This window comes from Cnephaeus nilssonii, assembly GCF_951640355.1.
Source record: "Cnephaeus nilssonii genome assembly, chromosome: 5".
Taxonomy (NCBI): Eukaryota; Metazoa; Chordata; class Mammalia; order Chiroptera; family Vespertilionidae; genus Cnephaeus; species Cnephaeus nilssonii.
Window position 1 is genome coordinate 48,026,598 of NC_137076.1, and position 13,915 is coordinate 48,040,512.

General features: G+C 40.1%; 1 protein-coding gene across 2 annotated transcripts; it reads left to right on the forward strand.

Annotated features, from left to right (window-relative positions):
• Positions 1–5,436: 5,436 nt before the first annotated feature.
• On the forward strand, positions 5,437–12,603 carry NPY5R (neuropeptide Y receptor Y5; the record flags this gene model as incomplete). Of its 2 annotated transcripts, none has more annotated exons than XM_079772684.1 (2): positions 5,437–5,451; positions 11,254–12,603. In XM_079772684.1, exon 2 carries the CDS (start codon positions 11,263–11,265, stop codon positions 12,601–12,603), a length of 1,341 nt encoding a protein of 446 aa, XP_079628810.1. In that variant the 5' UTR covers positions 5,437–5,451; positions 11,254–11,262. The 2 variants fall into 2 exon arrangements, with proteins under 2 accessions (XP_079628810.1, XP_079628809.1); XM_079772683.1 differs by lacking the exon at positions 5,437–5,451 and adding an exon at positions 7,163–7,192.
• Between the last annotated feature and the right edge of the window lie 1,312 nt (positions 12,604–13,915).

A 13,915-nucleotide genomic window follows, 5' to 3' on the forward strand; every position in this document is an offset into this window, starting at 1 on the left:
AACAAGAAATAAGGTAGGATTACATAAATTATGATCATCACAAGTCCAGACCAGTTGTTCATCTCAAACATTTAAAAAATGTCTTTGGCATTTTAGCTATGGTGGATTATTGCTATTTTTATATATACACATAATGCTGGTATACATGTATACATTTTATACACATATAGGCTTGCTACTATATTTTTCTTGATGATTCTTCTTATATTTTTGGATTTTCTTATGTGTTGATTTTGCTTTCCCTATTAGGTTTTAGCTCAAATAATGGACCCTACTGCCTTTGAAAATATAAATATCTAGTAAAGAAAATGTTTCTACCTGCTGAATAATATACTTTTAAATGTATTCTACCTGCTGAATAATATACTTTTAAATGTATTCTACCTGCTGAATAATATACTTTTAAAGCTGAATTACCTGTGAGAATAATAAGAGTAAGAACATGGAAACAGATGTACTTTTGAAGAGCATATTATTCAACCCTCTCAACTTTTAATTCTGGGCTTATGCTTTGAACAGTTCTCTAAATATTCTTTTTAAAGACTATTCAAAACAACATACCAAAACAAAAATAAATAAATAAAATTTCTCTTTCATTTCCACTTAAACAAAGTAAAGCTATAATTAGATTTACAACTAGCTTTTTAAAAAATTAACCATGAAAAATTAGCTGGGATATAAAATTTTATTTAAAAAAAAAACAATATTGGGGCTATACTTCCCAACAATACTACTATTTTAGGAGTTTTGATTCACAAAAGAAAATATACAGCCTAAATGTGGATTTACATGATAGAATGTTATTTTTCCAAGGGAACCCATGTTCTCTTTTTCTATATATTTTGGGCTTAAATTTTAAAAATAATATAACTAGCTAAAGAATGATTTGTTGATCTGTAAGATACCCACAACTTTTAAAGGAAGGGACCAAATATTATATAGTTATAGCTGTAGGTAAAAGAGTGTGCTAGTATTAATTGAAAAAAACAATATTTTTTTCTTCTTCTTTTTCCTAATATGAAGGGGAGACAAACAATTTTATGACTATTAAATTTTTCTGAAGATTGAAAAAGCTTATTTTCCACACATGTGCCTGTAATGCATGCTTGTTAATGGCATGAAGTCATGGATATTCATTGCTCAAAGGAGGCTCCAGATCTGCTAGTGAAAACATTTCATTTTTAGGCCAAGAAAGTGAAACCTAAAAACATCAGGTTCTGGATTAAAGCCACACCATTAATTTGCAATAACACCTGGCTGCAATTCAGATGTTTTGACAAGTGTCCCTTATACAAATATGTATGTGATTGTATAACTATTATATATAATCACAAATATATATTATAACATATACTGTACATAATCCTATATAATATAAGGCTAATATGCAAATAGACCGAACAGCGGAACAACTGGTTGCTATGATGCACTGACCACCAGGGGGCAGATGCTCAATGCAGGAGCTGACCCTGGTGGACAGTGAGCTCCAACAGGGGGAGCACTGCTTCGCCAGAAGCCGGGCTCACGGCTGGTGAGCACAGTGGCAGTGGCGGGAGCCTCTCCTGTCTCCATGGCAGCGCAAAGGAGCAGCGAGCCAAGTGGTAAGGAGCAGTGAGCAGGTGGGTGGTAAGGAGTGAGGGGTCCCGGACTGTGAGAGGGATGTGTGACTGCCAGCTTAGGCCCGCTCCCCCAAGCTGGCAAGCAGACATCCCCTGAGGGGTCCCTGACTGCAAGAGGGCACAGGCTGGGCTGAGAGAACCCCCCCCCCCAGTGCAAGAATTTCATGCACTGAGCCTCTAGTATATAATAAAATATGTGTGTGTGTCACATATTTGTGTATATATTTTTTACATGGAAAACTATAAAAAAGAACTGCACATTCTCTCTGGAAATCAGTCACTCCTTTATATTTAATGATGTAATCATTAGTGCATCAAAAGGAAAGATAAAGTTTTGCTTAAGCAGCACAGTGCTTGTTAGAAGAAAGCAATGAAATGTGTATAGTGTTCCCTGAGGACTTCAAAACTATCATTGAATTACCTGGGAAAATGACTCTATGCATGCAAATAATTTGGGTTTGCTTTATCTTTTTTTAAAAAAAATAGCTTTTGTTCCTTAAAAATATTGTATTTACTTCACAATTATAAGTTAGTTCATTGTTTTAAGTTTTATATAGTGATTATATGACAAAGTATTACTAATCCAAAGATATCAATGAAGCAATGAGCATCATAAAATATTTTTGATAACATGCAGAAATGGCTCTTTCTACATCTTTTAAGAATTAAGGATTTAACTTTACCATGATAGAAAAGTGGATAAGGAAATGTTACTCTTACTGAATATAAAAAGATTATCACAGGAAAAAATGCATCAAATATCATCATACTATTTTCTCTACTTTATTTACCCCTACTATCCTGTAACTAATAAGATCATATATCATTTGAGATTATAACTAAACACTTAGTAACCATCCTCCACAAATGGTAGCTGTTATTAAAATGCAGCAATAACTTCGACAAAAACAACAGACATGTTATGTTCCTCAGAGAAATGTTATCCAGGCATTGTCTGGAGAATGTTTTATTATTCAATAATTTGTCTTAGGAGTCCCCAGTGATTTTAACTTTCACCTTTATAGATAAGCTGCCTTTTGTAACTGATATAAAACCACGACTACAGGGAAACAGCCAGTTTAATTTTGTAACACACATAAAATCCAACTTAATTTCCCAAATGAGTATTTTATAATTAGAGAATAGGAAAAGCACTGGAGAGGTGGACATTACTATTTCTGTTTTCGGTAGCACTCTCCCTGCTTGAATGTTACTCCATAAAACAGGAGCAAAGGATTATGTTCTACAAAGAATGATGATGATCAGTCTTGAATCCTTCCTGGAAAATTGGAAGATAAAAAAATATATATCTTCATATCTTCCTCTTTATGTAGCATACTGTTGGAATTTTAAAATTGACAATTTTTTCTTCCCCCAAGAGGAAGCTTAATAATAATTTGTTTACTCATTGTATATTGAATGTAGTTAAAGAAGAAATTCTGACTCCTCTTTTGAGACTTGTATGTGTATGTGATGGGGAGGAAAATGGTGGGTTAATCAAACTCTTCATCTGAATGACATGTAAAAACAGCACAGAACCTTCAACCTAAAGGTTCATATCATTAAAAATACAAGAAAATTTGTGGAAAAGAAAAAATAAAAGTTATCTTTATTTTTAAAATACAAAAGCTTACAGCATAGACAAGTTTTTTGGAAAATAGTCACAATGGGTTTCCTTTGAAAGTTGTTACAAAGCCAATGTGTATTTGAAATGGTTATCTATATATATAAAAAGCCAGCGACCAGAATGCTGTAATGACTGGAACACTGTAACGACTGGAATGACTAGTCGCTTTGACGCCTATTGCGGCCAGCGAACTGGCCTGATCTGGGGGTGGGGCCAGCTGGCCAGCCTCCCCACCCCTGATTGGCTTCTCCCACCCCATCAGCCTGCAGCCCCTCCCCCTGCTGGCCCTGCCCCTGATTGTCCCCCCCTACCCCAATAGGGGAGAGGCCAGCCGGCCAACCTCCTGCAGCCCCTCCCCCAGGCAGGCTCTGCCCCCGATGGGCCCCCACCACCCCAATCGGCCCTCAGCCCCTCCCCCCAGGCTGCTCTGCCCCTGATCACCCCACCCCCCACCAATCAGGGGTGGGGCTGGCCGGCCAACCTCCCAAGGTCCCTCCCCTGGCCTCTGACCCCCAATCGCCCCACCCCTGGCCAACCTCCCACCGGCTGTCTCCTTCTCCTGACAGGCCCAGCCTGGACCCGCCCCAATTGGGGCCGGACCCCTCCGGTGCACAAATTCATGCACTGGGCCTCTAGTGTATTATAACTGTGCTAGGAAGGAATGGAAGGATGGAAAGTTATGTGACAATGTGTAGTACATTAACTGTTCAGATGTTGGAGTTAAGAAAGTCTAAGAACCAAGCTTTGTTTTCTCACTGATCACCCTTAACACTTTCATCCCTCCCCTCCCCCACTGCAGAATCCCCTGGGCCTGTTCAGGCTGCCTACTGTGTTAACATTTGGGGGGAAATATACTAGTATTCCAGAAACCAAAAGGAAAAGAATGGAACTGGATTTACTTCAAGTATTGAAAAGCTATCTGATATAACAACAACCTATACAGATCTCCTGGGTATGCTAAAATTCACCAGAAAAAGAACAGAAGAATTTTTGCCTGCTTTCTGGGTAACAAAGTTTGCTGCCCCCAGAAATTAGGTTTACAAGTCTCATTGCTCCCAAAGGATACAGGCCTCTCCAGTTTACAGTGTCCATCCACAGGGATGCACTCATCAGCAGACACACAATGCTGTGACTGTCGCTAATTGTTTTCCGTTTTAAAGCATACAATAAGAACACCCTTTCTCCTGCAGGCTGTAGTCAAAGACAGCTCTCTCTCTCTCTCTCTCTCTCTCTCTCTCTCTCTCTCTCTCACACACACACACACACACACACACACACACCTCATGACTAAAAAGGCAAACCTGCACAGTACAAATGTGGAAACACTGGGGATGGAAATTACATTGAGGAGAAACAGGAGGCCAAGTTTTACTTTTGTTTCTCTGTCTTTTCAAATTTATGGCAACACTTTTACCCCTTCGTCGTTTTTCTGTCACTGAGTATAATCTTGAAAAGCGTGGGTTCCAGTTCCCCCTCACTCGCCAGCTCCACGCTTGCCCACACCCACCCTGCTACTCCTGAGGGCCGGGGATTCCTCCTGGTCCAGTTCTGCGCGGCGCACCACCCCGACCCCTTGGTGTGCCACACTCATTCAGGTCAGCCTCCCTACCTAAACGTTTCCCTTCCTCGTTCCAAAAAGGTGCAAGATAGAGCAACGTTCTGTTTTGGTCTTATTATTTTTATTTTTCCAAACGAAAAGCAAACCTGGGGCCTTGCAGCTTTTTTCTCGGGGAGCCTAAGCTCTTAAGAGACACCACCGCCACCCAGATCAGCTCAAGACTCTTTCGAGTTCACTTCACCCGCCTGGGTCAGAACGGGCAGAAATCTTCCTGTTCAGCAAGTTAACTTGTCCTCGGCGGGGAACCAGAGGCCAGGGTGACCGGGTGCCATCCGGGGTGCCCGCAGCTTCTCCCAAACAGCAAGGTAGGGGGTGGGATGCCCCCGCCCAGGCTTGGGGAGAGGCCGGCGCCGAGCAGGCGCCCTGGAGCAGGGTCTTGGGGGGTCGCCGGAACAGTCACGTGTTCCCGAGGCACCTCTTTACCCCCCCCCCCGCCACCCCCCCCCCCCCCCCCGCGCTCCCCGCTCCCTCCTCCTCCCCGCACCTCCAGGTCTCCTCCAGCCGCCGCCGCGCCCGCGCTCAGGAGCCACCGCGGTCTGCTGAGTTCCCGGGAGGCGAGGCGCCCACAGCGGCCGGGGCACCCCGAGGTACGGCTTCGGCCTCTCCCGCAGCCCCTTCCGGGGGGGTTTCCTGCAGGGAAGGGCGAGTCCCGCGGGGCTCCGGGAGCTGCTCCCGATCCCCGGTCCTGGGGCGACGTCTGGGCTCCTCGGAAGGCGGGGTGGGGAAGCCCCAGGCGGCGGAGCAGGGACAGCGGGTATTTGGGTGGCGGAGCAGGTGCTTGCTGGGCGTGAAAGGGGAGCGGGGCGGGGAGCAGGACGGGGCAGAATTCCTTCGTGCGGGGCAGGTACTCACCCGCGTGGGAAAGGCACGAGCCATACCCGGGAGGAGCGCGCGTGGGATGCGTGCGGGAGCCGGGGCGGGGGCATCGGGGAGGACAAAGCTCTCGCCCTGGCGCGGCGAGCCGGGTGCTGCCCCGTTAGCGTCCCTGGTGGGAACGGTCTCCTCGGCCGGGGTTCAGCCTGAGCCCGGCTCGGGCGAGGTCCGCGGTGCCATCCACCCCGCACGGCTCGGGGCGTCCGGCCGCCGCGCCTCGCGAAGCTGGCCCGCCGCCACCCGGAGGCAGCTGCGCCCCCAGGTTTGCGCTCCTGTTTGCAAGGTGGCCTCCTAGGACAAATGCCACCCGTAACATCCATCCATACACCTCGAATGACAGATACAGGGCATTTTTATCCCCAAATTTACCGACCCGTAGTTTATCATTGAAAGAAACTGAACCATTCATTCATCATGTTGGAGCGAAGCCAGGAGACTTTGCCTTAGACCAGGGAAACAGCCTGAAGCACTCTTAAGCTGGGCTGTGCAGCCCGAATGCATTTTAAATGTTACATTTCTCAAGGGAAGGGAAACTCTGCTGTTGGAAACGAGGGGAGAGGGTGGCGCGTGCCTGCCTGTTTGTCAGTGGAGCAGCAAGCAGAGCTGAATTTATCCTTCCAGTTCAAGTTTTTGCCAGATCGTGGCTTTAAAAAACAAATCGTGGGAAGATTTGAGAACCCGGAATCTCGCCCTTTGTTTCAGGATCACAGCAAAATAAGCAAGAGCCGATATTTCATCCTTGTCAGAGGGGAAGTTCACATTTACTGTATTCTTTTGTGTGAATGGCACCCATTGTGAGAAGAGAGATTTGCATTTTCATTAGGCAGGAAGTTATCCTAATAAGCATTATTTAAATATACAAGCTAAGCCTCTTAATATCCTTTGAGCTCCCTGCAGTTCCTCCTATTATTCTTTCTGAGAACTATCTACTTAACATACTTAAAGTCTACTCAGAAGATTTCCTTTGTCTTGTTGACAGATATAGGTCTATTTTTTTTTAATTTAAAAATTACAGTAAGTCTTTCCAAAGACGCTGCTTTTTTTTTTTTTTTAAATTGCCACAATTTGATAAAGAATTTGTTTTTTTTCCCCACGTTTTACTCAGGTGATTCAGGTTTGATGTTCATCCTGGTAATTCAGGTGGTGGGAGATAAAATTAGATGTAAAAGAGAAGAACAGTATCTCTTTATTTACCCATTATTTAGCCACCATACTGATTTCGCACAGTCAATATCAGATTTCTTTTCAAATGATAGTTCATTTTGAAAACATTCTCTCTTTGGTTATATTTCACATTTCCTCTAGGAATCTTTCATTATGCATAAAATATGTATGTTGTATAAAACTGTACCACATTCATTCTAACACTTGTTGAAACCAGAGAATTATTCCACAGATTGGCATTTCCATTATAAGTTTGCTTATTGCGCTTTTCAGGAAAAGGGAAGCGAAGCGGTAAGTTTAAGGAAAGAAATTCTTTGTGCTTTTTTTCTTTCTTTCACTTTAAAGTGGTTATGTGGTAGGCCGTTAGACAGACATGCTTAGGAAAAGGACCAGAGGTCAGGTACAGAAAGTCCCCAGGGCGGAAAACCCCTGGTGCGTAGCAACTGGGAAAACAGGGACCTCCTCAGGGTAATCTTTCCTCCCCTAGATGACGGCTGGTCCATCTGTCCCTCTCCAGACCACTCCTCCCCTGGCTTGTTGCTAGTCATTCAGGTTAGACACCCCCGACCCCACCGAGATGGGGGGGTGAACAAGGGGGCCAGAGAATAGCCCTTAAGTACGAAGCCCCCAGGACAATGAGGCTCTTATTCACATCAATATATATCTAGGCCTCAGTTGTGTTTCAGCTCCAGGCCCAGAAAAGCAGCAAAACCAGACAAGTGACACAAGGGCTGACCTCAGAAGCCTGTGCATTGATTAATGACCGCCCCTGCCCTGGCGCCTACCAGTCAGTGGAGAGTGATCCTGAAAGGACACTCCTAGAAAGCTAATGAGTAACCTATTGAGACCCTCCCCCTGGGACCGCCCCTAAAATCTCCACCCTTAAAAGCCATTAGGACAGACCACCCAGCACTGTCCCTGCAGCGGGTAGGCCCTCACCTTTCCCCTCTCCTCTTTCCCTATACCTTTACCCTTCTCTCTCCCAAAGCTCCAGGCGCCCCTCTTTTGCCTCTGGAACTTGTTTCCTGAGCCCATTTCTTCTACTGCTCACTTCTACCTCTGTGACCTTTTAAAGGAATGTTCTCTCATAGTTTGAGTCTTGGCTCTGAATTCTTTCCTAGCCAGAACCCAAGGACGCAGGTTGCCGAACCCAGGTTAGATCCGACCCCACCCGTCTTACACCTGGTGCCATTCTTGCTGCCAACAGTTCCTCTACCTTAGATTTTCCATTTTCCTAATGTTTAAAATATCCCCTGGCTGTAATGAGGCACTTTTAAAGAAACTGCTTAGCATCCCCCCATTTTCAATATCCATCATTTAGCTGTGAGAAGTCCTTCATTGGAGCAAAGATCCACAGAATGCTCATTTAGTGCAGAGCATATGAGGTGTTCTACGTGTGTATGTTTGTGTGTAGGTGGCGTGGGGTTAGAGAAAGAGCAGGAGAAGATAGTTTACATAGATAGTCACACCAAAACAAAATGAGTTAATGAATGTTGGGAGAGATATAAACATAAGAAAAAATGATAATTTACTAATCTATCAATAGGTAAGTATTCATTATATTTGGGAACAGTGCAAGTGGCCATGCTGTAGTGAAAACAGTAGGTCACTGGCAGTCAGGAGAGTGTCATTCATTCATTCATCAATCATCTATTTAGGGCCCTTTATATCTCAGACACTTATAACTGCAATTACTCACTGTGTAAACTTTAATTGATCCCTCATCGAATATTCCTCAAATAGTACCTTATATTAGTTGTTTTTATGCCACCAGAGCCTAGGAGAGCACATGGCATATTAGTTGTTCAATAAATGCTAGTTGAATGAATAAAGAAAGGAACAACTAATCTTTCTTAGCTATTCATTAACGAAAGGGACCTTCTCTTTAAATTACATATAGATTAGTGCCTTTTAGGGAGGGAAAAAAGTGTTACCCTCAGTTTTTCCTATGTTCATTAAATTCTCAGGATGGCATTCCCTTCATCTGCTTACTAAAAAAAAAAGCTGTAATTTCATAATTTAATGAATTCAATATTTTATGTGAATATATCTAAAATAGAAAAGGTTTAGGGACAAACTGTACAATCTGATGTACTTCTTTTTCATTTAAATAAAAACATGTTGTAAATATGTTTTGCTAATTTTGTTTTATGTTGCTTATGTGATAGCCTTTATCAATCAAGATATCTAATTTAAATTTTTAAAGTGTTAAACTATCACATTTGTCCGTGTAGGTGTCTTCTCATTTCATTTTGGGACCATTTGAAAACTTGTCTAATTTCACACACACACACACACACACACACACACACACACACACTCACACACACACACAGAATCACACTCTAACCTGAATTTGCCCATATTCCTAGGATGATTCATTTCTGATATTTTAAAGCTGGGGAAATGAAACTATTCTAAAATGATTAGTAACACATTTTTACTTAGCATCCTCTATGTACGACATACTCTATTAAGCATCATTACTATCCAGGTAGCTGCAGGGAGGCCATAGTATAGTAATGTGATGAATAAGATGATTCAGTCAGCCTTACGAGCCACTTTTAAACCAGTTATACTTTCTCACTTGAGGTAATATCAATGTAAATTACTGGTTAGCATCTAAGAATAAATGAGTAAGATCCTGGGTTTTTGAATTAATTTATCTTTAAAGGGATGTAATTAGCTACCAGAGAGTAATTCAGTGAACATAGAATCGGTTGTAGATGTGAAAAACTTAGTTTCAATCTTTCTCATAGCACAATGGTGCCTATTTGAAACTTGCAAGTAAAACCAAAGTTAAAGTTATTTATAATGAATGTATATACACAATAGGATTTCCTGTTTGGAAATGTATTGGACCAAGACCTCTAAGTTGAAGATAATAGTGCTTACTGTTAATTTAACTTCTATGTATCTTTGTAGTTTTAATTATAATTATCCAACTTAGATCTGGCAATAAGTAAATAAATGTATATTGCTTTCTAAGACACATATATATCAGGGTCTCTATAATAATGTATATTCATCAGAATGAACTATTGTTGTCTTGAGTGGGAAATTTTTATTAAATAATAAGAGTGCTTACTTTTTTAAAATGGAGGAGGAGTTTCTTTTACCTTTATTGTTATATTACGGTATATGCAGTTTTGTGCTTCATCAGGAAGTACTGTCAAATCTAGTATACAACAGTAAATAAGTAATACCATTGTGATATTAATAATATAATCTTCTTATTTTCCTTTCAAATGAAAAAACTCATGAGGTGTTATGTTATTATAACTTCTACATTTGACTTTATAATGTTTTCCTTAAACAATATGAACTTATTGAATCTCTTTAAAGCTACAATCTATTTTCAATTTCTAACAGGTAAATTTTGTTTTAAAAGCACCAGCAGCACAGCTGGTCAGTGGCTGTGTTAATTCATGAGAATCTGGCATATCTCAAGGACTGAGAATTGATCATGGGATGTTTTTGCCCTCCAGCATTGTGCTCACATAGTCAGCAGTACAACTTGATAAACATTTATCGAGTGTCTACTGTATACATGTAGGTACAGAGATAGTGTTTCTGCACTTGAGAAGCTTTAATTTTAACAATTTATGAACTAGACCATATTTAGGATGCTAGGTTTTTGTTTGAATTTTGTATTTTCCCATAAATATTTATTTAACATTTGCAGTGGTGAAGTTAGTTGTGCCATGTATTATGGTAGATACCTAGGTAAGGGACAGTTTCTGCTTTTCTGTTGCTTAAAAATAAATAAGGTAGATGGTTTGCATTATAATTGCAATGCAAACCAAATTGTGACATGTAGCATCAGGCAATTATAAACGGAGCATTATGTGGGTTGGAAAGAGGAGCTCACATTCAATTGAGTAGACCAAGGAATACTCTAGGATAGGTCTCTCTTAAGTGTGATCTTCATTCAAGCAGGAAAGGAAGGAATGTTTAAGATAAATTACATGACTACACCGTGTATTAGGTACCTTGATTGGAGAAGAATATTACTGAGCTACTGCAAATTGACTATCTGAAGTTCTTATCTACATTTGCCTTTTCCTTGCCTTACATTGCTTCCTACATTAATTTAATAAAAACAAGTTTGTTATTTTGACACAAGTTAATATCCCATAGAAGTGACTATAGACTTAAACTTACTGTAATTGTTACTGGCTGATACTTGCACCGCACTTGGAACCAATTAAAGACCTCACTAAACATTCTTAAGAGGTTAATAAGATAATGGGAGCAAATTGTAAAATTTACTTTTCCTCTCAGTGGATTAATTTATAGCTGTCAGGTAATTTTTTTCAAGTTGCTAACTAATGTCTTTTTATTCCAAGCAGGACTGTACTATGGATTTAGAGCTCCAGGATTATTATAACCAGACACTTGCCACAGAGAACAATACTGCTGCCCCTCGGAATTCCGATTTCCCAGTCTGGGATGACTATAAAAGCAGTGTAGATGACTTTCAGTATTTTCTGATTGGACTCTATACACTTGTAAGTCTTCTTGGTTTCATGGGGAATCTGCTTATTTTAATGGCTCTCATGAGAAAGCGTAATCAGAACACTACAGTAAACTTCCTCATAGGGAATCTGGCCTTCTCTGATATCTTGATTGTACTGTTCTGCTCACCTTTCACACTGACCTCTGTCTTGCTGGATCAGTGGATGTTTGGCAAAGTCATGTGTCATATTATGCCTTTCCTTCAATGTGTGTCAGTTCTGGTTTCAACTTTAATTTTAATATCAATTGCCATTGTCAGGTATCATATGATAAAGCACCCTATATCTAATAATCTAACAGCAAACCATGGCTACTTCCTGGTAGCTACTGTCTGGACACTAGGTTTTGCGATTTGTTCTCCCCTTCCAGTGTTTCACAGTCTTGTGGAACTTCAGGAAACTTTTGGCTCATCGTTGCTGAGCAGCAAGTACTTATGTGTTGAATCGTGGCCATCTGACTCATACAGAATTGCTTTTACTATCTCCTTGTTGCTAGTACAATATATTCTGCCCTTAGTTTGTCTAACTATAAGTCATACCAGTGTCTGCAGGAGTATAAGCTGTGGATTGTCCAACAAAGAAAACAAATTAGAAGAAAATGAGATGATCAACTTAACTCTTCATCCATCCAAAAAGAGTGGACCCCAGGTGAAACTCTCCAGCAGCCATAAATGGAGTTATTCATTCATCAGAAAACACAGAAGAAGATACAGTAAGAAGAAGGTATGTGTGTTACCTGTTCCAGCAAGATCTCCTCAAGACAATCATTCAAGCACACTTCCAGAAAACTTCGGCTCTGTGAAAAGTCAGCTCTTTTCATCCAATAAGTCCATACCTGGAGTCCCCACCTGCTTTGAGATGAAACCTGAAGAAAACTCAGATGCTCATGACATGAGAGTAAATCGTTCTATCATGAGAATAAAAAAGAGATCTCGAAGTGTTTTCTACAGACTGACCATATTGATATTGGTGTTTGCTGTTAGTTGGATGCCACTACACCTTTTCCATGTGGTAACTGATTTTAATGATAACCTTATTTCAAATAGGCATTTCAAGTTGGTGTATTGTATTTGTCATTTGTTAGGCATGATGTCTTGTTGTCTTAATCCGATTCTATATGGATTTCTGAATAATGGAATCAAAGCTGAGTTGCTGTCCCTTATACACTGTCTTCATATGTCATAATTCTCACTGTTTTACCAAGGAAAGAACAAATGTTAGGATAATCTAAAATACATTCATGATAACTTTGTGTATATAATAAACTTTATTAATTTATGAATTTAATTTATGTATTAGTTATGAACTTGAATGTCAGTTCATAGCACACATATGAAAGGCAATTTTGTGTTACAGTACAATGAATTCATTTAGTTGTATAATGTCAGTGTCAGTCCAATCTGTGATTTCATCTTAAAAAGTAGTTATATTACCTTTCTTTTCCCTTTGCCTTATAAACAAGTGCATTGTATTTTTTTGTTTAAAATAAAAGTTGTATTTATCAACTCAGTATTTTTTGTTTCAAATTATATAAAAAAAAATTTTTTCCTGAGGAACATTTAATTAAAAATGTGAGGAATATCTATGACCTTTTGATCTTCATTTCCATTTCATTGGCTTCTTTTTTTAAAAAAAAAATTATTGATTTCAGAGAGGAAGAGAGAGAAACATCAATGATGAGAGAGAATCATTGATCAGCTGCCTCCTGCACGCCCCCTCCTGGGGATTGAGCCCGAAACCCTGGCATGTGCCCTTGACCAGAATCGAACCTGAGACCTTACAGTCTGAAGGCCGACACTCTATCCACTGAGTCAAACTGGCTAAGGCTGTTTCATTGGCTTCTTAAGATGTTTGGTTTGTGAATATACATAAAATGTTTAGTATGCCTAGCAAATCATAAATGACAGATGTATGCCCAAGTCAGGATTACAACTGCAAACATTGGGTACAGTTTTAGAACTCTTATAAGAATGTGTTTATCTCCTATTATTGATAATTGCTCAAATTGTCAATTTATCTCCATTGTCCTAGTAATACACAATTAATTTACCAAATAGAAATAGATTTTAATTTTTTCTAGACTTATACCACAGCATTAACACTTTCAAGTGAGGATTGTTTTTATATACATCTTTTATATTCTAAAATGTGAAGTATAAATGGTATCTGAACTTCCAAATATTGAATACTTTTAAAGAATACTTAGTGTCCACATGGAAAAAAAGTTAATTTTGGGGGGAGCAAGATATAGAATGATTAATATAATTTATGCTGATTCAATACTGAGGTCTCATATACTATCTTATTAAATTGAGGTCAAGCTTTTCAATTGAATTTTTTTTTGCCAGTTTTGTGGATTTATTTTCAAGTGATTCCTGAAAGTAGTTGAATATTTGCACATATGGCTCAGATTGCTGTCTTTAGTTCCTATAACCATTCCCTGCTTGGATTCCTGTTCTTAAGGGAAAACAACAAAACAAACTTAGTTTGCAAATAA